General features: G+C 41.0%; 2 protein-coding genes across 9 annotated transcripts in view; one reads left to right on the forward strand and one right to left on the reverse strand.

Annotated features, from left to right (window-relative positions):
* The window catches only part of RPL34 (ribosomal protein L34), a 463668-nt gene that overhangs the window by 172359 nt on the left and 266154 nt on the right, over nt 1-25155 (reverse strand). The window lies entirely within an intron of this gene.
* The window catches only part of LEF1 (lymphoid enhancer binding factor 1), a 104924-nt gene continuing 100170 nt past the window's right edge, over nt 20402-25155 (forward strand). For all 5 annotated transcript variants that reach the window (XM_069978530.1, XM_069978529.1, XM_069978533.1 and 2 more), the window contains exon 1: nt 20402-21130. In XM_069978530.1, the coding sequence (XP_069834631.1) occupies nt 20912-21130 (219 nt within the window). In that variant the 5' untranslated portion in view covers nt 20402-20911. The remainder of the gene's footprint in view (nt 21131-25155) is intronic.

Genomic DNA, 25155 nt, shown 5'->3' on the forward strand with positions numbered 1-25155 from the left:
CACCTGTATATGGATAACGCCCCTCCCTTTAGAATGACGTCACGGAGCATGCCCAGACTCCCAGAACTTAAAATAGCTCAGGAGATGGGTGAATTTACAGTGCTAGCAAAAGGAGGTGATAGTACTGTAAATTCGCTCATCGCTAGTAGAATAAAAAAAAATCTAGGTGATATATTCCTTTAAATACCAAACATTCCATGGGGCAGATAACATAGCTAACATAGGGCCCTCGAAGAAAGGGGACCCAGACCTGGGAACTTCATTCTCTTTGTTTCCCTATCCGCCACATGTGCAAATATTGCCCTGCATAAAAGGGACAGCTCATTCATCAATTCTCTTTGAAACAAAGCTATACTTACCAGAAATCCAGGTCCAGTCTCCTGAAGGCAGATTTTCTGACTTGTGCTGGTTGAAAAAAATAGACTAAACACATGAATTCTGGCCAGTACAGAGAGTCACTGCTCAATGTGTCCATCAATCACATGACTCCCTTCTCTGTGAGCGCTCAGATGGCCTGTGAAGCACGGGACTTCCTCTGTTTAGACTAAAAAAAAAAAAAGTGTCAGAAAGCAGGAAGTGCGTTTTTTTCCATGATAACTAAAATAAAAAAAAAAATTATGTAAATTGCAAACTTCCTTTATATCACATCTACTGTTGATTTAGGTTTTGAAAGTTATAACGACAGGGAGACTGGTTGCAGGGACCAACATTTGCCATAAGCGATATAAACGAACCAATTCATTGACATTCATACAGTACAGGGTATAAATGGACAATTCCACACACTACAATACCAAATATGTTTATTTATTTTTTTATATTTTTATTTGTAAAATAGGAAAAGGGGATGGACCTCCAACTAAAAGTGATTGATCAGTAGGGCCGGACTGGACATCTGGCATTTCAGGCAAATTCCAGATGGACCAGTCCCCTCTGTGGGCCGGTCTTGTCTGTCTCCAGGTTATGTGCTATTTCCCAGGGGCGGGCTGGCTCAGGGGAAGGGTGACATGCTGCCACCTCTGTCCATGTCAGGAACTGTCCAGAGCTGCATCAAATCCCCACAGTAAATCTCTCCTTCTCTGGACAGTTCCTGACATGGACAGAGGTGGCAGCAAAGAGGACCGTGTCAGACTGAAAAGAATACACCACTTCCTGCAGGACATACAGCAGCTGATGAGTATAAGAAAACTTGGTATTTTGAAATAGAAGTAAATTACAAATCGATATAACTTTCTGAAACCAATTGATTTGAAAGAAAAAGATTTTTTTTACCATAATCCAAGAAGTCCAACAGCATCAATGTGGTGAATCAAATCTTAATGTGCACCCAGTACTGTTGTTGTTCTGGGTACACAATAAAATTTTAAACTACCAAGCAAAGCGGTTGAACTTCTTAGGATTGCCAGTTCCTACAAACTACTGGGATTGTTGGTGCTGTTTGACTTTCCGCATAATTTTAAATGTTAACCATGTCTTAAAGGGGACATGATTGAGGATAGTGAGGTCTGGAAGGTCCTGGAGCCCAGATAAATACGATCTTATTGAGGAATAAAATATATGGGGGAATGAGAGGACACTTAGGGGCGTGTTACAATTATCGTTGGAAAAATCGTTAGATCGGTCAGATTTCAGCACTAATCGTTTCATGTAATAGCAGGCAATGATTAAACAACCAACGAAAAATCGTTGATTGTTCACAAATCGTTCGGTGTAATAACACATCGTTCGGTCATTCCCTGGTCAGCCAGGAAAGGACAGCGCAAGAACGACTGTAACGATCATCGTCCTGTGTAATAGGATGAACGATTTAAGATAGTTTGAGATACTTAATCGCCAAAAAATCGCCCCATGTAATACCACCCTTAGGGTCCTATGAGATAAAGAAATTTTTAACGATTAACGACTAACGATAAACGATCGTAAGCTAGATTGTTTATGGTTAACCTGAAGTCATTCACCATATTACACAGAACGATAGTCGTTATTTACGAACTTTCCTACGATTGTTACTACAGTCATTTACTCCATCTGATCCCAGCAAAAGGCTACGTTCACACAACGTCCAAAATAGTAAAAAAGCATCCGTTGCATCCTTTTAAGTGGCTTGACTAAAATGCATTGAAGTCTTCGCACATTGTATTGAATGTGTCCACCTCAAAAGACGTCCGTCATTCAATACAATGTTAGGCTAGGTTCATCAGGCTGGCCGGCCGGCCATCAGGCTGCACTCAGCCCGTTCCTGCAGCCGATACCTCCGTATCGGCTGCAGGCTCGTTCTTTTTTCACAATTGATTTGTGGGCACCGGCGGCTGTGGCCATTCACTTGGCCATTCACTTCAATGCAATGTGCGGCCGCGCTGCACATTGCGTTGTGTGAGCAGCTGATGTTTCAGTGAACAGCGTCCGGAAGTAATCGACAGGCACATTATTCTAACGCCTGTTCTAAAGATCGGGCGTTAGAATAACGATGTGAGAACACAGCGGGTGGCATTGTATTGACTTCAATGCAATGCCGCCCCTGCAGTAAAGAACGGACACTGAGGCAGTTGCAATCAGCGTCCGTTCTTTACTTGAAAAGAACGTTGTGTGAACATAGCCTAACAATGTTACCATACAATGTTTTTCCATTGTGGTTTTTTTTTTAACACAAAAAGCAAACGCCTTTTTCCTTTTTTGGACGTCGTTTGAACATAGCCTGATGCTGCGTTTACATGTAACGATTATCGTGCGAATTTGCGCGATAACGGTCGAATTGGAACGATAATCGTACGTGTAAACGCAGCGAACGATCGAACGACGCACGATAAATCTTACATCGTGATCTTTCATCAGGTCAGCAAATCGTCGTTCATCGTACGCAAAAAATTCGCAAATCGTTCCGTGTGAACAGTCATTCGCCGATTTAACCAATGTGTGAGATAGGCTTAAACGATCGCAAAACGATCGCAGTGCGAATTTTCGTACGATATATCGTACCGTCTAAACGCTGATCTTTATAAAAAAAAATCGTAAATCCGCCATCGCTAATCGTACGATCGGGCCAATAAGCGTTACGTGTAAACGCAGCATAACAATGAACAATGTGCAATTACAATGAACGATTAGTGAACAAATGCGGAACTTGAGCGAACGAATGTGGAATTACAGCGAACGATTAGCGAACTATTAACAATAATTTTAGGTTCAGATCTAAGGGCCCTTTTCCACCGGACGATTATCGTGCAAAAAAAAAAAAAACATATCAATTGAATTTAAACGATAATCATTCTGTGTAATTGCAGGTAACGATCGGACAATCGTTCGTATGTCGTTGATCCTTGATTTAGATCTGAACCTAAATTTATCGTTGTAATTATCCTTCGCTGTAATTCCACATTCGTTCGCTCAAGTTCCGCATTTTTTCACTAATGGTTCAGTGTAATTGCACACTGTCCATTGTTTTGCTGGAATCAGAAGGAATAAACGATCATAGTAACGATCGTAACTAACGACCATCGTTCTGTGTAATATGGTGAACGATTTCAGGTTAATGATAAACAATTTCGTTTGCGATCGTCCATCATTAGTCGTTAATCGTTAAAAATCGCTCCATGTAATAGGACCCTAAATCAACCATCAACGACACAACGATTTTTTGGTCATCGCCTGCAATTACCCAGGACGCTTATCGTTTAAATTCAAACGATATAAGGATTTTTCGCACAATAATGGTCCTGTGTAATAGGGCCCTCAGTGTTGCACAAAAATGTTTGCATTTGTGACACTGGTTTTCTGGTGAGGGGATTGATAAATTCCCCTCCTATTGTTTACCGACATGCTTAGACACTGTGTCACTTGAGAGCATTGACTCACCAGGCAGCACGTTCCGCAGTTCTCTTTGAAGTTCTAGGGTCCCCTTGTGTTGAGTCACTGTCAGGTAATAAAAGCTTCAGAGATTGTAACCTGGTGGTGACTCAAACCCGGCATGTCTGTAGCACTAATGTACACAAAGCGTATCTGTTTTGCAATGGCCGCAGGCACTTTCTTTCCCTCTTAGCTTTGTTTTTCTCCTCTGAGGCTCGCAGTTCTCCGGGTTTCACTCTAGCTAAAAGCCTAATGACCCACAGTGGTGTTAGGCTGGGGTCCCCGAAAGCAGAGCAGCTCTAAGGACCCGCCATATACTTTGATGTCAATAACCCATTCACTATGTATGTGCCAGCACTGCGGCTATGCCAGACAGCTATCATGGTAATGGTAATGGACGTTGGTAATGGACAGGCCATCATTGTAAAATTATCGGAACACCCCTTTCATAACTGATCTTCCTCCTTGGAACCCCTGTAAAGCGATATGAGGAAATGGTATTACCCCCCAATATATTTTAGGGTGCATACATACCACAATTTGCCGACACATTGCACATATACATCAGCATTCTGTCAAAATGGCATGCCAAAGTATACATGCACCTATAGGCAATAGCCCCAATGACTTTGATGGACTTATGTAATAATCTAGTGACCAGGTTCAGGTCATTTTCCAAGGCCACATGTGTTTGGGCGTAGACCCATAGGGTGGTATTACACGGGCCGATGGGGGCCCAATAATACCTGTAAACGAGCAGCGATCTGCTAGATCGGTGCTCGTTTACTGGCCCTATTACACAGCCCGATAATCGCTTAACAAGGGCTGCATGGACATCGTTACCGATGTCCTTGCAGCCCTTGCTTAAACTATATACATTACCTATCCGCGCTCCAGCGCTGCTCCTGCGGTCCGCTTTTCCCCGGGTCCCGCGCGCTCTAACTTCAGACCTCCGTGGCCTGTGATTGGCTGAGTGGCCTGTCAGCTGACAGGCCGCTCTGAAGCTAGAGCGCGAGGGACCCGGGGAGAAGCGGACCGCAGGAGCAGCGCTGGAGCACGGATAGGTAAAGTACAGTATATCATCAGTCGCCGGATGCGCACCGATATTACACGACAAATATACGTTCTAACCTATATCAACGATCAGCCGATGATCATTGTCATCGGCTGATCGTTGTATTTATTACACGAAGCGATAGATTCGGCCGACTATGTTTCCGTGTAATAGTAACCTTAGGGTCTGAGCCCACACATGTATACACTCAGAAATTGACCCGAACATAGTAACTAGGATGAAATCAATGGGACCTATGACTGTAAGTGCACATATACATCGGCATTCCATTTGGGCAGGATGCTGAAGTATATATAAGTAATTATAAACATTCAATGATCCACACTATGGTCATATCTATTTAAAGCGGTTGTCCGCCTTTAGGTAACGTTTAAAATATTGCTGCTAGGTCGCCGGTGTCCCCTGCTGACTGCAGAGCCTCCATTTCTGAGATGAACTTGGGAGTGACAGCCTGCTCAGCCAATAACTTCCTGCTCTGAGAAAAGAGTCAGGCTGTATAGATCTCCATTATAAGGGTGGGTTCACACTCTGGAATCCGTCGGGTTCAGTCGCTCGTCCCCGCTCGCGGTGGCGCTCATCTCTGCCCGTGCCATAGACACCATTTTATAGCCAGGCTAAATCCGCCATCTGCCGAAAGAACTGACATGTCAATTCTTTTGGTGGACAGCGGAGTCGGCCTGGCCTTAGAATGGTGTCTATGGCACGTAGAGAATGTTGTGCTTCCAAATTTTTAGGACACAGTTTGGGGAACAAATGTTCTTGTTACAACAGAACAATGCTTTGATGCACATAGGAAAGTTAATGCGGATAGATGAATAAATGTAAATTCTATAGCTATGTTCCCAAAATAATGCAGAGAAAAAGGAGATAGGGAAGAGCCAGGCTTGGAAAAGAGAATTGTTCTCTGACCCAGGAAGTCTCCCTCACCTTCCAAATCATAGCAGATCCACCTCAGGCTGGGGCTTACATCAGGGGACAGGACTGTGGAGGTAATATCTCCATAGCTGTAACTTCTCTCTCCCCGGACAGAGAGTGCTGCTATACTGTGCTCACATATGTCCTGCTCATTCCTTCATGCTCCCTGCAGTCTCTGTCGGTCCTGATTGGTCCATGCTGAACCCACACTCCTCCCCCATTGTTGTCATGTGACCACACAGACCTCTGACAGCAGCCCAGCTTCTCTATTCTAGCCTGTTGTACTACGCTACTGCATTATGGGGATCTGCAGTTCCATCCTGTATCTACAAACTGCGGCTGTTTTCCAGGTTTATTCCCTTACTATACATTATACACCACATGCTGATTGTTATACTGTACAGTAACTTATAATATCACAGATTCTGCTGTTTTTAAATGTTTGTTTCATTAGTTTTACATATTATTTAGAATATAAAATCATTATTTTTGGGGTGTGGAACCAATTGTCTGCATATCAATGATTTCTTATGGGAAAATTTGCTTTGGTATAAGAGTGGATTTGGATTACAAGCACGGTCCCGGAACGAATTATGCTCGTAATCCAAGACACCACTGTATTCATTTGCATTACTGCTGAATAGATAACCATATAGGATCTTCCTGGTAACATCACAGAATAAAGGGCAGGATCTCTATTCCTAGGAGACTTAGTATATTCATACCAGGTTGCAGATATGCAGCCTTTAAGTGAATCCAGCTGGCTGGGAAGGACTAGCTGATATTAGATGATGCTACAACTTGCATTATGTTACAGTTTTAATGACTTTTTAAACGGAGGGAAAGGGAGCCTAAAGAATATTGTTCAATACACTTCTTCACGCGGAATCTCAAATGAGGTAGCAGGCCTCTTGACAAGATGTAAGGTGTTAAAATGTATGAAACAAGGTGATAGTAAAGGAGAAGTCCGGCAAAAAATTTTATTAAAGTATTTTGTTGCCCTCCAAAAGTTATACAGATTACCAATATACACTTATTACAGGAAATGCTTATAAAGTGCTTTTTCCCCTGCAGTTACTACTGTATCAAGGCCTCATTCATTTCCTGGATAACATGGTGATGTCACTTCCTGGATAACATGGTGATGTCACTTCCTGGATAAAATGGTGATGTCACGACCCGACTCCCAGAGCTGTGCGGCTGTGGCTGCTGGAGAGGATGATGGCAGGGGGATGCTAAAGGCCCTATTACACAGGCCAACAGTGAGGAACAAACAAGCTGGTTTGCTCCTCGTTCCCCGAGGAACGAGGTGAGTCCGGGGAGGGCCGGGGGGAGCTGCGGGGGGCTGCCCGGGTGATTGCTGATCGTCCGGGCAGCCCATAGGATACAATAATAATAATTATTTTATTTTTATAGCGCCAACAGATTCCGCAGTGCTTATTCCTTGGAGCGACGGCAGCAGATCATTACTGTATAAGTCGTTTGTCTTTCAACATGTTGAAAGACAAATGACTTCAACAATCAGCCGACATGAACGATGTCGGCTGATCGTTGCCTCCTATTCAACGGGGCGATTATCGGCCAAATATGGCCGATAATCGTTCTGTGGAATAGGGCCTTTAGTGTCCCTCCAGTGCCCTGTGCCCCTCAGTGTCCCCCTGCCATCATCCTCTCCAGCAGCCACAGCCCGCACAGCTCTGGGAGTCGGGTCCTGACATCACCATGTTATCCACGAAGTGACATCACCATGTTATCCAAGAAGTGACATCACCATGTTATCCAGGAAGTGACATCACCATGTTATCCAAGAAGTGACATCACCATGTTATCCAGGAAGTGACATCACCATGTTATCCAGGAAGTGACATCACCATGTTATCCAAGAAGTGACATCACCATGTTATCCAGGAAGTGACATCACCATGTTATCCAGGAAGTGACATCACCATGTTATCCAGGAAGTGAAGCCTTGATGCAGTAGTAAGTACAGGGAAAAAAGCACTTCATAAGCATTTCCCGTAATAAGTGTATATTTGTGATTTGTATAACTTTGGGGGGGTGGCAATACAATACTTTAATAAAAATTTCCGCAGGACTTCTCCTTTAAAGGAGAAGTTCAGCCAGACCCATTTTTTTACCAAGTGCTGGGGAGGGGGAGGATAAAAGAAATAACGTGCTGTTACCTCCCCGCTCCAGCGCTGGTGGCCGCATACCACCGCTCCCTTCCCCGGGTCCTCGGCCACTTCCTGGTCTGAGTGGGAACTGGGTCATGATGTTAGCGATCCGCTCAGCCAACGTGAGACCCTACTACGGCCACTGACTGGCTGAGTGTCACAACCAGGGTCCCTGCTCAGGCCAGGAAGAGGCAAGGGACTGGAGCTGCGGTATGCATCTAGGGATGATCGAACATCGGGAAATCTTAGGTTCTATCGAACTCGAACTTTATTGAACCTTCCGCATTTGATTCCCGATGCCTTCCTGGTCTGTGGGGAAGGAGGAGACAGCCCGGGCACTGCCTGGAATTCCGGGATACAGCCTAGTTAATAGGCTGTATCCAGAATTCCAGGCAGTACTCGGGCTGTCTCCTCCCTCCCCACGTACCAGGAAGGCATCGGGAATCAAATGCGGAAGGTTCGACAAGGTTCGAGTTTGATAGAACCTAAGGTTTCCCGATGTTCGATCATCTCTATATGCGACCAACAGCACTGGAGCAGTTTATTTCTTTTATCCTCCACCTCCCCAGCACTTGCTAAAAAAAATTTGTCTGGACGGACTTTTCCTTTAAGGGTAGCTTCACACGTAACGGATCTGCAGTGGATTTTACGCTGCAAATTCGCAACGAAATCCGCTGATGATTCCTTGATGATCAGTTATTTTAAATGAGAAGACATCGCAGCAGAGTTGACATCCTGCTCCGCCACAGCCACTGATTAGCTGAACGGAACGTCCAGACGCCGGGAGCCCCTAAAGCAAGTGGGAGCATGGAGTAGGTAAGGTATGCTACAGCTGGCGGGAGTTTAACGGGACAGCATTTATATAGTCGAACGGGATGTCCATCCCGCTGCGATTATGTCTTCGCATTCAAAATAACAGACAAGGGATCTGCAGCGGATTTTACTGCAAATTTGTAAAATCCGCTGGTGATCCGGTACCCTTAACAAGTGTTCTTGGAGAGGAAAGATAATATCCTTAGAGATTTATGGACCAGGTTTATAAATGCAGGAGTTGGATAAGACCTATTGACCATTTCTTGACTTCCTTCCACAGCTGGCCATATACGTCATGTGAAGTGGTCAAAAAATTGGTGACTATTTCCTTTGATCACTAAAAGTAGCTCAATGTTCCAAATTGATTGCTTAGCGTAGTCAATTGTGAGGATTTTCTTTGCCTATACGTTTTATTGGAGAAATTGATTAAGTGCATAATGTAGGTTTCTTAAGAGAAAACTATCAATCTCACATAGACTACACATGATCACCTTTAATAAATTATTTAAAGTTGTACTCAGCCAATCCGTGACTGAGGCGGGACACTGGTGCAGCCGCGGATTGGCTGGACGGGCCTACAATGTCTTGACAAAAGGTCCTGGAAGTGGACGAACAACGGGAGGGAGCGTTACGATATTGGCGGCACAGGAGCTATGAAGGTAAGTGTGCGTCATTATTTTTAAACAACCCATCCCCGGGCATAAATCAAAAAAGACCCTTGCCTGGAGTACCCCTTTAATTACAGTAAAGGCCTGGAGTACCCCTTGCCTGGAGTACCCCTTTAATTAACAGCAAATATTTGCCATTAAATGGCGGCCATCCACTCAATTTCAACATTGTGTGAACAGAGCCTTTCTGTGTTTTCAATCCACTTCTGGTTTTGGTTGCAATATGAGGACCACAATACTGACTGGAATATACGTAGTGTGAACCCAGCCTTACAGTGTAATACCCACACTGGGTTATGTCACAATAAAAATGTTATTATCACAAGTGTCACAAATAATATTACTTACCCATGTTTTGTCGTGCTTCTTTACACCACTATTCCTTCAGTACTAGGAGCATCATGGGGGTTAACTACAATACTAGCAGCATCATGGGGGTTAACTACAATACTAGCAGCATCATGGGGAGTTAACTACAATTTTAAGGGCACTATGGGGGTTAACTACAATATGAGGGGCATCATGAGGGTTGACTACAATACTAGGAGCATCATGGGGAGTTAACTACAATACTAGGAGCATCATGGGGAGTTAACTACAATACTAGAAGCATCATGGTGGTTAACTACAATACTAGAAGCATCATGGTGGTTAACTACAATACTAGAAGCATCATGGTGGTTAACTACAATACTAGGAGCATCATGGGGATACAAGAAGCATCATGGGGGTTAACTACATACTAGGGGCATCATGGAGAGTTAACTATAATTTTAAGGGCACTATGGGTTTTAACTACAATACTAGGGGGAATCATGGGGGTTTAACTACAATACTAGCAACATCATGAGGGTTGACTACAATGCTATGGGCAATATTGGAGGGATAACTTCAATACTCGGGGCATCATGGGGGTTAACTACGATACTAGGGGCATCATGGTTAACTGCAATACTAGGAGCATTATGGGGCTTTAACTACAATAAAAGGGGCATCATGGTGGTTAACTACAATAGTAGGAGCATCATGGGGGTTAACTATAATACTGAGAGCATAATGGGGGTTGAATAAAATACTGGGGCATTATGAGGGTTAACTACAACACTAGGCCCTTGACAGGAAAAAGGTTGCCCACCTCTGCTTTACACTACTTATATGTATTTTATTCCTTTTTATTGACTGGGAGCCAATGTACACCTGGATGTAAATGTCCTTTTATAATAATTCTAAGCAGTGTGTTCTACAGGTATTAAATAGGCGTGCTGCCTTACATAAAACCATTGTTTTAGGCTATGTTCACACAACATCAAACATAGAGAAAAGGCGTCTGACTGCAATGGCAATGCATTGAAGTCAATGGGAAGATGGACGTCCAATGCACACAATGCATTGAATAACAGAAGTTTTTGCCGCGGACGTCAAAAAAATGATCATTATTTTAGGACGTCTTTTGCAAACAGTGGACGTTTTTTAATAGTTGTTCACACACAGTTTTTCTTTTTTCAACGTTCTTTCTCCATTTTTACTAAATTCAATGGACTTTTCAATTAAGCTGCATCCAAAGGGCAATTAGCAACCAAACTAGAATAATGTACAAACAGCCGTCATTGCACTAAGGGAAGGCCAGACAGCTAAATGACGTCCGTTAAATATTTAGAGCGTTCTTGTTGTTTAGAAAATACTACTAATAATAATAATAGCTGACAGCAGAATCAGTAACCCCAAACTAGAATGATGTACAAACACCAGCCATTGCACTAAGGTGAGGCCAGGCTGCTAAATGACGTCCGTTATTTTAGACTCAAAATAACGGACTTCATTTTAAACGGAGTTTAAGGGTACAAACCCACTTGACGTATTTGCTGCGTGAATCAGTCTTAAAAATAAGCAGGCAAAACGCAGGTTGGCTTTATACAATTGTTCTGCGTTAAAATACGCAATTGCGTATTTTTGAAGCGTGAAGCTACATGCGTTTTTCACACAGGTTGTTAACAACTGATGCTTTGCTAACAACAAGCTTCACGCTTCAAAAATACGCAATTGCGTATTTTAACGCAGAACAATTGTATAAAGCCAACCTGCGTTTTGCTTGCTTATTTTTAAGACTGATTCACGCAGCAAATACGTCAAGTGGGTTTGTACCCTTAAAGACGTTGTGTGAACATAGACAAAGGCTGTAGACACCTTTGTACCTTTTTATATTAAAAAAATTCTTACAATTCAGGTAAGCTACATACCCGCAATGGTTACTTTATAGATAGTAAAGAGACGCACACTGCAGCAGGTGTATGAACACAACTTTATTACCTTCTTGAGTCTAGTTTTTATAATGTATCACTGTCTACTACAATAGTTTACAAGATTCATTATACACTCGGTTAACAATTTACCACTGTGAATGTATCACCTGCTATAAACATAATGGCCCAGATTTATCAGTCTGACTGAGGCTATGTTCACACACAGTTTGCTCAGCATTTTGGTCCTCATATTGCAACCAAAACCAGGAGTGGATTGAAAACACAGAAAGGCTCTGTTCACACACTGTTGAAATATAGCGGATGGCCGTCATTTATTGGCAAATAAATGGCGTTATTTGAAAACCTCGGACGTTGTTATGAAATAACGGACATTATTTGTCATTAAATGACGGCCATCCACTAAATTTCAACAGTGTGTGAACAGATCCTTTCTGTGTTTTCAATCCAGTCCTGGTTTTGCTTGCAATATGAGGACCAATCTGACTTCCAGGACCCCATCAAAAACAGGAAAACAGAAGTCTGAAAACCAAAGATGCTAAATCTTGTATCATATTGATGGAATGGTTAGACATCTTATTCAGACTATGGACACCTCTAACATTAATTTTTATGTAAGGCTGGGTTCACACTGCATTTTTGCAGTCTGTTTAACGTATACGTGTGTAATCCATTTAGATTTTTTTCCATTGGCTTCCATTCTAAAAAAAAAATTAAAAAAAGGGATCAAAATGGATACTTTTCTTTCTTTTCTTTTTTTTAAGCATACACAAAAACGTGGTTGACTACATTTTTGTATATATTAAAGTGGCCATTTAAAAACTGATCCGTTAAAAGGACTGCAAAAACGCTGTGTGAACCTACACTGAAGCCCCTATTACACGGGCTGACCTGTCAGATCAGCGCTCGCTTGCTCCTCGTTTCTTGCTTGCTGCCCGCGCTATTACACGCACCAACAGCGAGCGAGTCAGAGGTGGGGGGGCCACGGGAAGGTGCGGGAGGGGCTCCCTGAATGATCTAGATCGTCCGGGTTGCCTGTAGGAGATAGTGGTGGTCTGCTGCTAGCGCTCCTATTACACAGAGCGATGGCCAGGCAGACCGCAGTTATCGTTCACAAATCTTTAAACACGTTGATAGACAAGGAACAGCCAACATCGTGCATGTCAGCTGATTGTTGCCTTTTAATAGGAACTATTACACCAAGCGATTATCGGCCATAACAGCTGATAATTAGCCAATTACAGACGATAATTGCTTGGTATAATAGGGCCTTGAGCGGTTACCTTGAGTTTTAAAAAAAAAGTTATAACTACTTTCAGAGACACTGTGTCGGTTTACATGGGATTGGTGCCAAGATTCACAACTCTTCTTCTTGCAACATATTGGTATTTCATGCTGGTGACCCCTAAAAGGCAATCAGGAGGTGTTCGGCAGCAGCCCTTTGATCTATACCTACCTGAGCACATTACAGTTGTACCTAACCATGTACAACCCGTCCAGGTGATCGTGCATTTGCACAGTTTATGCACACATGTAGCGCCATTGTTTATTTTTTTATTTTTCTGTACATGGCAGCATATGTTTCCCTCTTGGATGTTTTCCCTCCTTTCCACTCTCTAATTTGCTGTCCTTTTCTTCCTGCTGCTATCTCTAACACTAAAGAGATGGAAGAAACAACATACTTTTGTATCTAGCAGCAGAACAACCGGTTACGTATAGGAGTTGCAGAGACTCTACAACTGCAGAATAGTAGGACATTTGTAAAGGGGTTATCTAGTTAGGTAAAATATATGTTGAATCATCCCCCTTCCTGGAGACTTAAAGCGACTCTGTACCCACAATCTGTCCCCCCCAAACCACTTGTACCTTCGGATAGCTGCTTTTAATCCAAGATCTGTCTTGGGGTCCGTTCGGCAGGTGATGCAGTTATTGTCCTAAAAAACAACTGTTAAACTTGCAGCACTTTGTCAAATTGGCATGGCCTAGAGTATCTGTACCCTAGGCTTGCACCGCCCCTCCGTCCCTCCTTCTCGCCCTCCTCATTATTAGGAATGGCCCTGGCAGTACCTGAACATTTTGACAGGTCCGCTTAACCCTAACCATTATTCTATGGTTTTACATATTATGACATAATGCAAAAAACATCTGGTGCTACAGAAGGTCTTAAAGTGAATGTACAATCAGATACATAGCTTTAAGGTTTTTACATGAATAGTTAAAAATCTAAGATACCAATCCTCAAGGTTGTAAGGATATTAGCAGTCCAAGAATATGAAAGAAGTAAAATAATACTTTACATCAACATTATTTTAATATTCTTGGACTGCTAATATCCTTAGAACCTTGAGAATTGGTATCCTAGTTTTTTAACTTTGAACTACAATTTTCCCTAGAGGTATAGGGATTTTTACTGTTGACCTCGGTTCTATTAAACAAAGGGTGAACCACACAATTTCTGTACGTTTTATATGAATAGACTGGCACCGGAGCGGGGATGCTGGTGCCACGGTCATTTTTACGAACCACATCCCGGTTCCAGGCGCAGGATACCAGTCTATTCCCAGGCACCGGCCCTGTCTGCCCCTCCCCTCTGTGATATGGCTGCATTAGAATCAATGGCAGTATAACAGGTCCGTTTCAGGTGGTAGCCCGGGGGCCTGAGCTCCTGAGGGGCCCATGGCCCTCCAAACAGACTTATACTTTCAGTGGTGTATTATCTCCAGACTACAGTAGAGCCATGATTTGCATAAAAATCACTGTTCTTACCCCAATTTTGCACAAATCAGGGCAAAACTGCAGCCAGGAGACAATGCAGTAACATTAGAGAATATATTGAGGGACCTTATCATGTGACAATGATGTCACCACAGGTCCTTCACAGGCTGCACTATACAGATTTTCCTTCATAGTGCAGCCTGTAAGGGACCTGTGGTGACATCATTATCACATGATAAGGTCCTTCAAGACTTAATTTAGTGCCGCCATAGTTACAGTGGGTTGGGGGGGCCCAAGCTTGGAGCCCAGGGCCTTTAGTAAAGTTAATCCGCCCCTGATCAATGGAGCTGTGTCACAGAGGGGAGATGGTCACACTGGGGCAGGTGGGCTGCCCCCAGTGCTTAAGGTCGGGCCAGTGCCCGGGAATAGACCGGGTCAGTTCTATATTGGTGGCACATTGTTCTGGAGAAATGTTGTCCCACTTTTCTTTACAACGTTGCTTGGGTTCATTGTGGTTTGTCGGCATTGGTTTATGTACATCTCTCTTATGGTTCCATCACAGCATTTCATTTGATTGAGGCCTGGACTTCGACTTGGCATTTACAACACCATGATTCTTTTCTTCTTCAATCATTCTGTTCTTTTCCTCTTCAGTCATTTGCTGGTGTGAGAATTTTGGCCAGGCTTTAGCTGCTGGATAGATGGCCTGACATTTCGCTTTAATATACATTTGTACACAGTAGACTTCGTGGTCGACCCAATGACTTCAATGGGCCCAGATCCTTTAGCTGTAGAACAAGGGACCTCCACGGCCAGCGATTGGCTGATTGGCAGCGGGGAAGAAGCAGAGGGCAGGAGGATACCAGGATCATGGACAAGTAATGAATAACAGTTTATCCAATCATTAGTCGCTGGCCGTGCATCACTATTACACATGATTTTGGTGTCAGACCATTTGACGCGATCACCGATGATCATTGTCATTGGCTGATCCTTGTCTCTATTACACGGAGCGATAATCAGCCGAATCTGCCTCGGCTCCGTAGGGCCCTTACAGCCATTGATAAGTACTGGAAGACTTCAGATTTTTAAATGAAAGTCATTTACAGGTCTATATATAAAAATTCTCCAGAGTACCCCTTTAATAGCTGCACAATTTTGCAACAGTTTTACTAGAAAACGTTATGGCTGTCAATTAGAAACACTGTGCCAAACAGTACATGCTCAGACATATTGCAGCCATGTCTACCCTGCCCAGTGGCTACTGCATGAGACTATACCCTGGATATTTAGGAAGGAAACATGAAAAGTTCCATTTACTCAAATAATTTGTATTATTATAAATACATCTTATATACTTACATATTCCTTCTTCTTATACATTTTATTGTAAAAAGTAAGTTTGATCAATGGCTGGTATATTAACCTGATAACAATTTTTCTTAAATATTAAGGCCAGGGGGGTAATTTTTAAAAACATAATTTTTTTTTATAATTGTTTTTCTAAAGAACTTCATCTGCATGTAAATATTTTTTTTTCTTTTTAGTTGTTCTACTTTAAAGCCAGTGAGAAAAATGTTAGTATTGGAGAAGGACTGAATTGTTTCTGAGTTACACCTTACACCCTGCAGCTGTATATAAATCTTATTACAGCTACATTTGATGCTTTTTCATGCAAAATTTGTTGAGCGTTTACAATTATTCTAAAATAATTTTTTTAAAATAGTTTTCATAACGTTAACTTTTCCTGCCAGATTCCGCCAAATTAAAACACAGGTGACAGATTAAGATGTTGTTTACTAACACAATGTGTCATTTTACAGCAAAATAAATTCACAAAATCCACAACTATTTTTTTTATTATAAATGATTGCATCTCTATGGTCATATTCTCATAATAATTACAAATTATAATAAAATCTATACTACACTCCACTGATTTTCTTCATGTTTTTCTAGGCCTACATAAGGATTCAACCACTATGAATCCATTGCCCACATTACATGCATGATGAAAAGGAATTATTTGATATAGCCACTGTTTTTATTATTATTATTATTATTATTATTATTATTATTATTATTATTATTATTATTTGTTTCCTAATAAGTAGAGTAGTCAACTATTGTCTATAATAAATTGTTTTATTTAGATGCACAGGACTTACTGTTTCATTGACTATTACAACACAACACAAAATAATAATAATAACAATAATAAAAAATAATAATAATTTAGATTTATTTACGCGTACAAAAACAACACGAGTTTTGGGATAGCTTGTACTATTGTGTGTCTATTGTGATGTCTCTCATTTATTAGCCACACATTCATTTTCTTACAGATCTGGCTCAAACGCAGATGTGATTTAAAAGGAAGCGGGTTTAGAAAAAAAAAAAAGTATTTTGATGTCTGTTTCCCTCCAGCTTTTTCCTTTCCTGCTCTCATAATAATCAGCATCCTTTCCTACTCCCCCTTATCACTGTAATCTCCTCCTCCCCCAAATATTCCTGCAGGTTTGTGTTGTCTACAGTTAAAGCTGGCGTGCTGGTGAGGTTTCCTGAGCTCATATACAAGACATAAATCATTTTACCCTTTTTGTATGTTATAGAAGGAAAAAAAAAAACTAAAGATGAGGGAAAAAATGGGAGTGGGATAACTGTGCTACCCACATGAAAGAGTCAGGAGATAGGGGAGGCTGCAGCACATAGCATCTCTTCTAATGAAGCTTCCAGCCCTCTGCTCAGTCTAGAATAAACAGCCTGCAGTCTTACAACTTCCTTTCTACTTAAAGAAAGAAAACAAATCTGAAATTCATTAGTCCACAAAGCACATTTCAAGCTGGACATAGTGATAATGATTTTTTTACCCAATCCAACCAAAAAAAATAATTGGGAAAACATATGACTATAAAAAAAATTCTATAATATTTTTTGAATTTATATAGCGCCAACAGATTCCGCAGCACTTTACAATTCTACTATTATTAGTTTACATAGCGAGAATATTTTCTGTGATGCTGTTCAAATATTATTATTATTATTATTATTATTATTATACAGCACCATTAATTCCAAGGTACAAATAACATATATATATATATATATATATATATATATATATATATATATATATATATATATACCAGATTGGTACACAGCCTCATGCCCACCAGAGCTTACATTGTGATACAAAAGAACAGTCATTGTATAAAAAGCATTACAAATGTAACAGTAACAAGATACAATAGAAGACAGTCCTGCCCATGTGAGCTTACAATCTACAAGAATCAGGGTGGAGAGGAGACAAGTGAAGGGGACATGTCTATTTGTTAAACTCTCCATGAGTCATGAATGATACCTCATTGTGAGTCACACTGAACTTACTGTGAAAATGGGTGCAAAACAGCTGGCATTTTTTAACTTGATTTGATTTGTTTATGGTATATATATATATATATATATATATATATATATATATATATATATATATATACACACACACACATCAACAGTGTACAGTAGAAAAGCCTTAACAGCTAACTCAATTCTTCAAGTTCTGAGATCCACAGCCTTCATTGGAAATGTTTTTTTCCCCCCAGGACTAAGCAAAACAATGCAGTAAAATCAAATAAATACTACAACTAAAATTTGAACAGACATATCCTAGATCAGAGAGCAGACTGTAACAGGAAGAAGAGTCCTTAGGTGATGGGGATACTATCATTATCTACAATATACATTGGGTAAAATACAAATTAAAAAGGCTTTTGCTATATAATATCTAATATTTTCTATCTCTGTTATCTGTTCTATTGTCTCTATTTGGCATGTGTAATATATATCTTCTATCTATCTATTATCTATCTATCTATCTCCTATCTATCTATTATCTATCTATCTATCTATCTATCATCTATCTATCTATCTATCTATCTATCTATCTATCTATCTATCATCTATCTATCTATCTATCTATCTATCTATCATCTATCTATCTATCTATCTATCTATCTATCTATCTATCATCTATCTATCTATCTATCTATCTCCTATCTATCTATCTATCTATCTATCTATCTGTCTGTCTGTCTGTCTGTCTATCTATCTATCTCCTATCTATCTATCTATCTATCTATCTATCTATCTATCTATCTATCTATCTCCTATCTATCTATCTATCTATCTATCTATCTATCTATCTATCTATCTATCTAGCTATCTCCTATCTATCTATCTATCTATCTATCTATCTATCTATCTATCCAAACACACATATATACTTGGTCTTCTGGCTGTATCTTGCAGATAGTGAAGCTTTAGCATACAGTCAGCTTTCTCCCAGTTCTCATCCTTGAGTCTTTCTTGCCCTCTCCCCCCCCCCCCCCCCCCCCCCCTGCAGAGGAGACTGGGCAGGGAAAAGGTGCTCTAAAAATTAGTATGTAAATCCAAGCAATTAGCATGAGGGGGGAAATAGGATTTACACAGGCAAAATGTGTGATTCTGTGCTAATGTGTCACCAACTTCCAAACAACTGGCTGCCCCTATCTTGTCACTTTCTATACTGCATGATAACACCAGAGAAGATCACTAGGTGATCACTGGATCTGCAGACGATCTGATCGATGACTCCCCAGATTGTTGCAACTAAACAACCATGTTCTATAGATTTTTTCATGTATAAGATCTGCAGTTAGCATGAAGTGCACTTTTTTTGCATGGTGCAGCTGAGAGGGGCAATAAGTGCCAGTAAGTCCAGGGTTGAAGGGGCACTTGGTGGCAGCATGGGGCTGAAAGAGACGTACTCACCTCCAGATGTGAGCTGGCCTTCTCCTTCTAGGAGCTGAGAGATTTAGCAGCATGCTTCTCCGCGTCCTCTCTGCCTAATAAAAACTGCTGAGATCCTCTTCTATATCCTTCATCATTCAAATGGGATCTATAGGGTGTTAGTTCTGTTTGATCTCAGCTTATACTCACCCAGCATCCGAGTATTAGGGAGCCCCCCTGCTGCCTGCCCCATCACATATACATACATAATGAAGGATACTTTCTCTGTCTAATACATCTATATAGAACTCCATTTTATATATATATATATATATATATATATATATATATATATATATATATACTTTCTCTGTGTAATATATGTGTATAAAACTCCATATATCTTTATATATAATGTGGAGTTCTATATACATATATTACACAGAGAATATATATATATATATATATATATATATATATATATATATACATATATATATATATATAAATAAAATATGGAGTTCTATATACATATATTACACAGAGAAAGTATATATACAAGTGTATATATATATATAATTAATATGAAGTTCTATATACATATATTACACAGTGAAAGTATATATACATGTAAATATAATATATATAATATATATAATATATAATAAATATGGAGTTCTTTATACATCTATTCCACTGAGAATATATATATATATATATATATATATATATATATATATATATATATATATATATATATATATATATATAATGTGTGTGTTGAGTCCTGATATTTAGAAGAGGGGGTCCTGCCTGGATTGGGGGGGGGGGGCATGTCCACCTGCCCCACTTATTAGATCTTTCTCCTGTGTTTGCCTTAATTGCAGTTATTAGGAGTATTTCATTCTGGCCTGTGTTGTTCCCATCTCCCCCTCCCTCGTGTGATCTTGTCCCCTCCTGCCCCTTCATTTGCTGAGCTGGTGTGTGTCTGTTTCCCTCCTCTATCAGCGAGCTGTCAATCACAGCGGCGGCTTCCCTTTCATCTCTTTCCACCGCCTCCTCCTCCTCCCCTACAGCAGCAGACAGAGAGGGAGCGGGTGAGGGGGGGGGGGGGGAGGAGGGGGGGCACAGGAGGAGGGGGGATGTTAAAGTTACATTACACAAACACACAGGGAGAACACAATCCCACCCAGAGCTATAGAGCAGGACGTGAAGCTGGAGAGGAGCTGGACAACGTGATGGAGTAACCTGGGGATTTTGTTGGGGGGTGACAGCAGGCACTGGAGATCTATCCTAAGAGGCTGGAAGTAACTTCTCAGACATCCTCCTCCCCTGAGTCACCGATCTCTTACTCACACTCACCGCGATCTCACACTCACCGCGATCTTACTCACAGTCACAACAAAACTTTTGTCTGCTCTTCCATGTGACGCCGACGACAAAGGAGAAGAAAGTTTGGATCGTGAGCGCAGAAGCCTCCAGGTTCTCAGGGTGGCAGAGCCCAGGTGAAGCCTGGAGAGTCGGGGAGAACTTCTGGGGAGTACTCTTCCTCTTCGCCTCCTCTTCCTCCTCTTGGATACAGGAGCTTTCTGGGTCTCATCAGGTTGGGGGAGATTGGGCATTTTCTTGTGTGATTTCTGATCCTCCGGGGCACAGAAGTGGTTGTCTTCTCCTGTTTCAGCCATGCCTCAGCTCTCTGGAGCAGGGGGGGGCAATGGGGGTGGTGGGGACCCCGAGCTGTGCGCCACCGATGAGATGATCCCATTCAAGGATGAAGGGGATCCCCAAAAGGAGAAGATCTATGCTGAGATCAGCCATCCGGAGGAGGAAGGGGACCTGGCAGACATCAAGTCTTCTCTGGTGAATGAGACTGAGATCACCCCTAACAGTAACAGCCATGAGGTAACTACAAGTGGGGGGCACCTGGGGGGCTCATGGGGAGGGGGTCGTGTTTACTTCCACTAGGGTGGACAACTAATAGTAATAGTAAAGGTTGGTATGATGTGTGTTTGGTCTTCATATTCTATGTCACTCTCATGCTTCTTCTATGGGTGCCTGTATTTATGCAGAGTGAATGGATACATTTATTTATTTGTTTGTTTATTTATTTATTTATTTGTTTACTCATTTACAAACATTAGCTATACAGTGGTTTGTAGATACTTAGAATTAGTCTATACACTACCACTGTATGGTCTTCATATTCTATGTCACTCTCATGCTTCTTCTATGGGTGCCTGTATTTATGCAGAGTGAATGGATACATTTATTTATTTGTTTATGTATTTATTTATTTATTTGTTTACTCATTTATAAACATTAGCTATACAGTGGTTTGTAGATACTTAGAATTAGTCTATACACTACCACTGTATGGTCTTCATATCCTATGTCACTCTCATGCTTCTTCTATGGGTGCCTGTATTTATGCAGAGTGAATGGATACATTCATTTATTTATGTATTTGTTAGTTTACTTATTTATAAACAGTAGTTTGTAGATACTTAGAACCAGTCTACACACTACCACTGTAATGAAGTGGAGGACAATTGTACTATAAATATTCTAGTAAGGAGGATAAAGGTAAATCATTGTGTTACCCACACCTGGGCAGATAGAGGGTTTATGGATACATGGGCACAGAGCAGAGGGCAGACCATTGGGCCATGCATGTTCCCTTCTACACCTACATTTTAACTTTCTAGGGTCAGATCTGTGGTATACCACCCAGGCACATGAAGAGCAAGCACATTTCTTAATCTGGATGTGTATTCACTAGATCAGGGGTAGGGAATCTTGGCTCTCCAGCTGTTGCAAAACTACAACTCCCATCATGCTTGGACAGCCAAAGCGTTAGCTTTGGCTGTCCATGCATGGTGGGAGTTGTAGTTTTGCAACAGCTCAAGAGCCAAGGTTCTCTACCCCTGATCTAGTGACTTGTGGCTTTAATGGAAAAGCTTTAGCTTTGGCTGTCCAGGCGTGATGGGAGTTGTAGTTTTGCAACAGCTGGAGAGCCAAGGTTCCCTGCCCCTGATCTCATGACGTTTGGCTTCAATAGAAAAGCTTTAGCTTTGGCTGTCCAGGCATGATGGGAGTTGTAGTTTTGAAACAGGTTCCCTACCCCTGCACTAGAGACACACAACTGTGCTTACAATAAGGGGGGACTTGCAGTAAATCTTTAAAAACTCTTAATTCATCTGAATATATATGGATCACCACTCCATTTTCTGTAGACTAGATCTCTGGAATAGATGCCTGTTTGGCCTTGGCATAGGACACCTCCATCAACCATGTGAGTGGTTGTTTAATTTAATAGCCAATTGCAATCAATTGAACATCTATATTTTACCCATATAGGAAACAGTATTGGATGTTTGCTATTAAGATAAACAATGCACAGTGGTGTCAGTATAATGCAAACCATTGTCTATAATCCAGCTTGGCAGCTCACCCTGTTAAGTGTTGTTACATGGTTTGTTACATGGCTGTTATTAGTTACTCTCTATTCATATATATATATATATATATATATATATATATATATATATATATAGATGGCAGTGTGCAGCCAGTGCAATGTATGTATGTTTAATAGGTAAGAAGAGAACAGGAAGCAACAGTTTGCCACAGCTGTGCAAACGAGTAGTAGCTGACCACAGGTAACTGTCTCCAATGTGATGGGCAGCAGACAGCACACCCAGGATGGGGTTAATATCATTTGGGGGAAGGGCTATTCCAAGTATTGTATATTCAGTTGTCTATTTAATATTATGAACTTGGAATTCTTCATTCATATTCTACAACCTACAATTGTTTTGTCATCGATAGCTTTTATGTTACTTTAGCAAGAACTATTGTTTTATAATAGAATGCGTGCCAAATGGGAGCCTACATGTAAATGGCGGAACCTCTGCTGTCTAAGATGGCCATATTTACATATCTATTACCTATCTGTTAGGCCAGTGATTTCCTTTTCCCAGCCATGTATACTTATTGTATTCTTGGTTTTCTATTAAACACACTAGCATCAATGTTCTTCCAACAAATATGGCAATTATATTCATGTAAAGCAACATGGTTGTCTTAAAGGGGTTATCCAGTGCTACAAAAACATGGCCACTTTCTTTCAGAGACAGCATCGCTCTGGTCTCCAGTTCAGGTGCGGTTTGCAATTAGGCTCCATTCACCTTAATGGAACTGAGCAGCAAAAACCCGCCCAAGCTGGAGACAAGAGTGGGGCTGTCTCTGGAAGAAAGTGGCCATGTTTTTGTAGCTCTGCATAACCCCCTTCAATCCTGAGAGCTCCTGGATCTGTGGGCCACATAATCATGTATTTTATTTTTTTTCGGTATTTTTTATGTGGTATTGGACTTAAAATCCATATAGTCAAACAGCAACATGTCCAGGCAAAGTCTTGTGTGCAGCCATGGTGCTATTTTTGCAATTGACAATGAGTAGGGAACTGACCCTATAGGGTGCCATAATATTGTAGAACAGGGTTGTATGTAATTGCTGCATTCAGGACACTTGTCATTTCAACAAATTGTTTCCCAGCAACTAAAATGGCAACACACAGATGACTGGAGTCTCCCTTATCTCTTTAAGTTCTGTGTCTGCTTTCTTTTTGCCTGTATGTAAACTTTTCCTAGCCTATCTAATCTAAGATTAACCCCTGTGATGCTATAGTCCTGCCCCAACCCTTTGAATTCTGTTTAGTTTGACCCACTCCCCCCATTCCCCCATTGAATCAGACTGTGTGAGTGTATACATATATAGGTATAAAAAGCTAATGAGAACAAGTGGTGATTGAATAAATAGCTTTCACTTTTTATGCCTGACGGAATAACCCCTCCCTCTTAGTGGAACCTTGATAACACATAAAGACAACACCAGCCAGGCACCATAGGGCTATGGTGTCCAGACAGAGGAGTCCTGCGGCCTCCTGGGTAGTTTCAATGAGCTGAACATATGTCTATTTTAATTGGTCTTTCATTGAGTTTATCTTCTCCAACAAGGAATCACTATACAAAATGTTATATTTTAAAGGATTAAAGCCGGTTACATAAAAAGTGCCAGTACATACGAATGTAAAAGCAACTTGTATCAATGTATTTTGTTTTGGATACAAATCGTTTTTACGTAAGCAACAATAGATACAGATAGTATGCGGCACATCGCATGCAAGTGGCAAATAATCCTTTCTGCAACTGTATATTGTTTTGGCGCACATACTAGACATCATCTATTCCAGCAACAATAAGAAGCCTATGTACATCCAAAATAGTGCCTGAATTGGAGGATCTAAATCAGGGTTAGAGAACCTTGGTTCGCCAGCTGTTGCAAAACTACAACTCCCATCATGCCTGGACAGCTAAAGCTTTGGCTGTCCAGACATGATGGGAGTTGTAGTTTTGCAACAGCTGGAGAGCCAAGGTTCCCTACCCCATTTCATGTAGACTACCTTGAAGGGTTTACTTGCAATGACCACAGATCACATGCTATTTATCATTTCCACATCATCTCATCTTTCCGCAGCATCCTGTAAATACTTTATTACATGAAATAGTAATTCTACCACATTGACATTTTTTTTTTTTAATTTAATTTCCGCCTATATGACAGCTAGTTGTTTTTATGGCTTGCAAGTACACTTTAACCTCTTTGGTGCCAATATATATATATATATATATATATATATATATATATATATATATATATATATATATATAGTGTGGTCATAGAGGTAAATGTCTCTGCTGACAGAAGGCTCTTGTACTCACGACTTGGCTGTCATCACACAAGTTGCTCATAGCCAGCTGTGACCAACACAAGCAAAGCAAGCTGCAGGTGAAGCTCCATTAAGTGAAGGGTATATTGGGTTATTTTGCAAATATGCACTAAGAGATTTTGTCACTTTTTGCTTTATC

This window comes from Dendropsophus ebraccatus, chromosome 7 (genome assembly GCF_027789765.1).
Source record: "Dendropsophus ebraccatus isolate aDenEbr1 chromosome 7, aDenEbr1.pat, whole genome shotgun sequence".
Taxonomy (NCBI): Eukaryota; Metazoa; Chordata; class Amphibia; order Anura; family Hylidae; genus Dendropsophus; species Dendropsophus ebraccatus.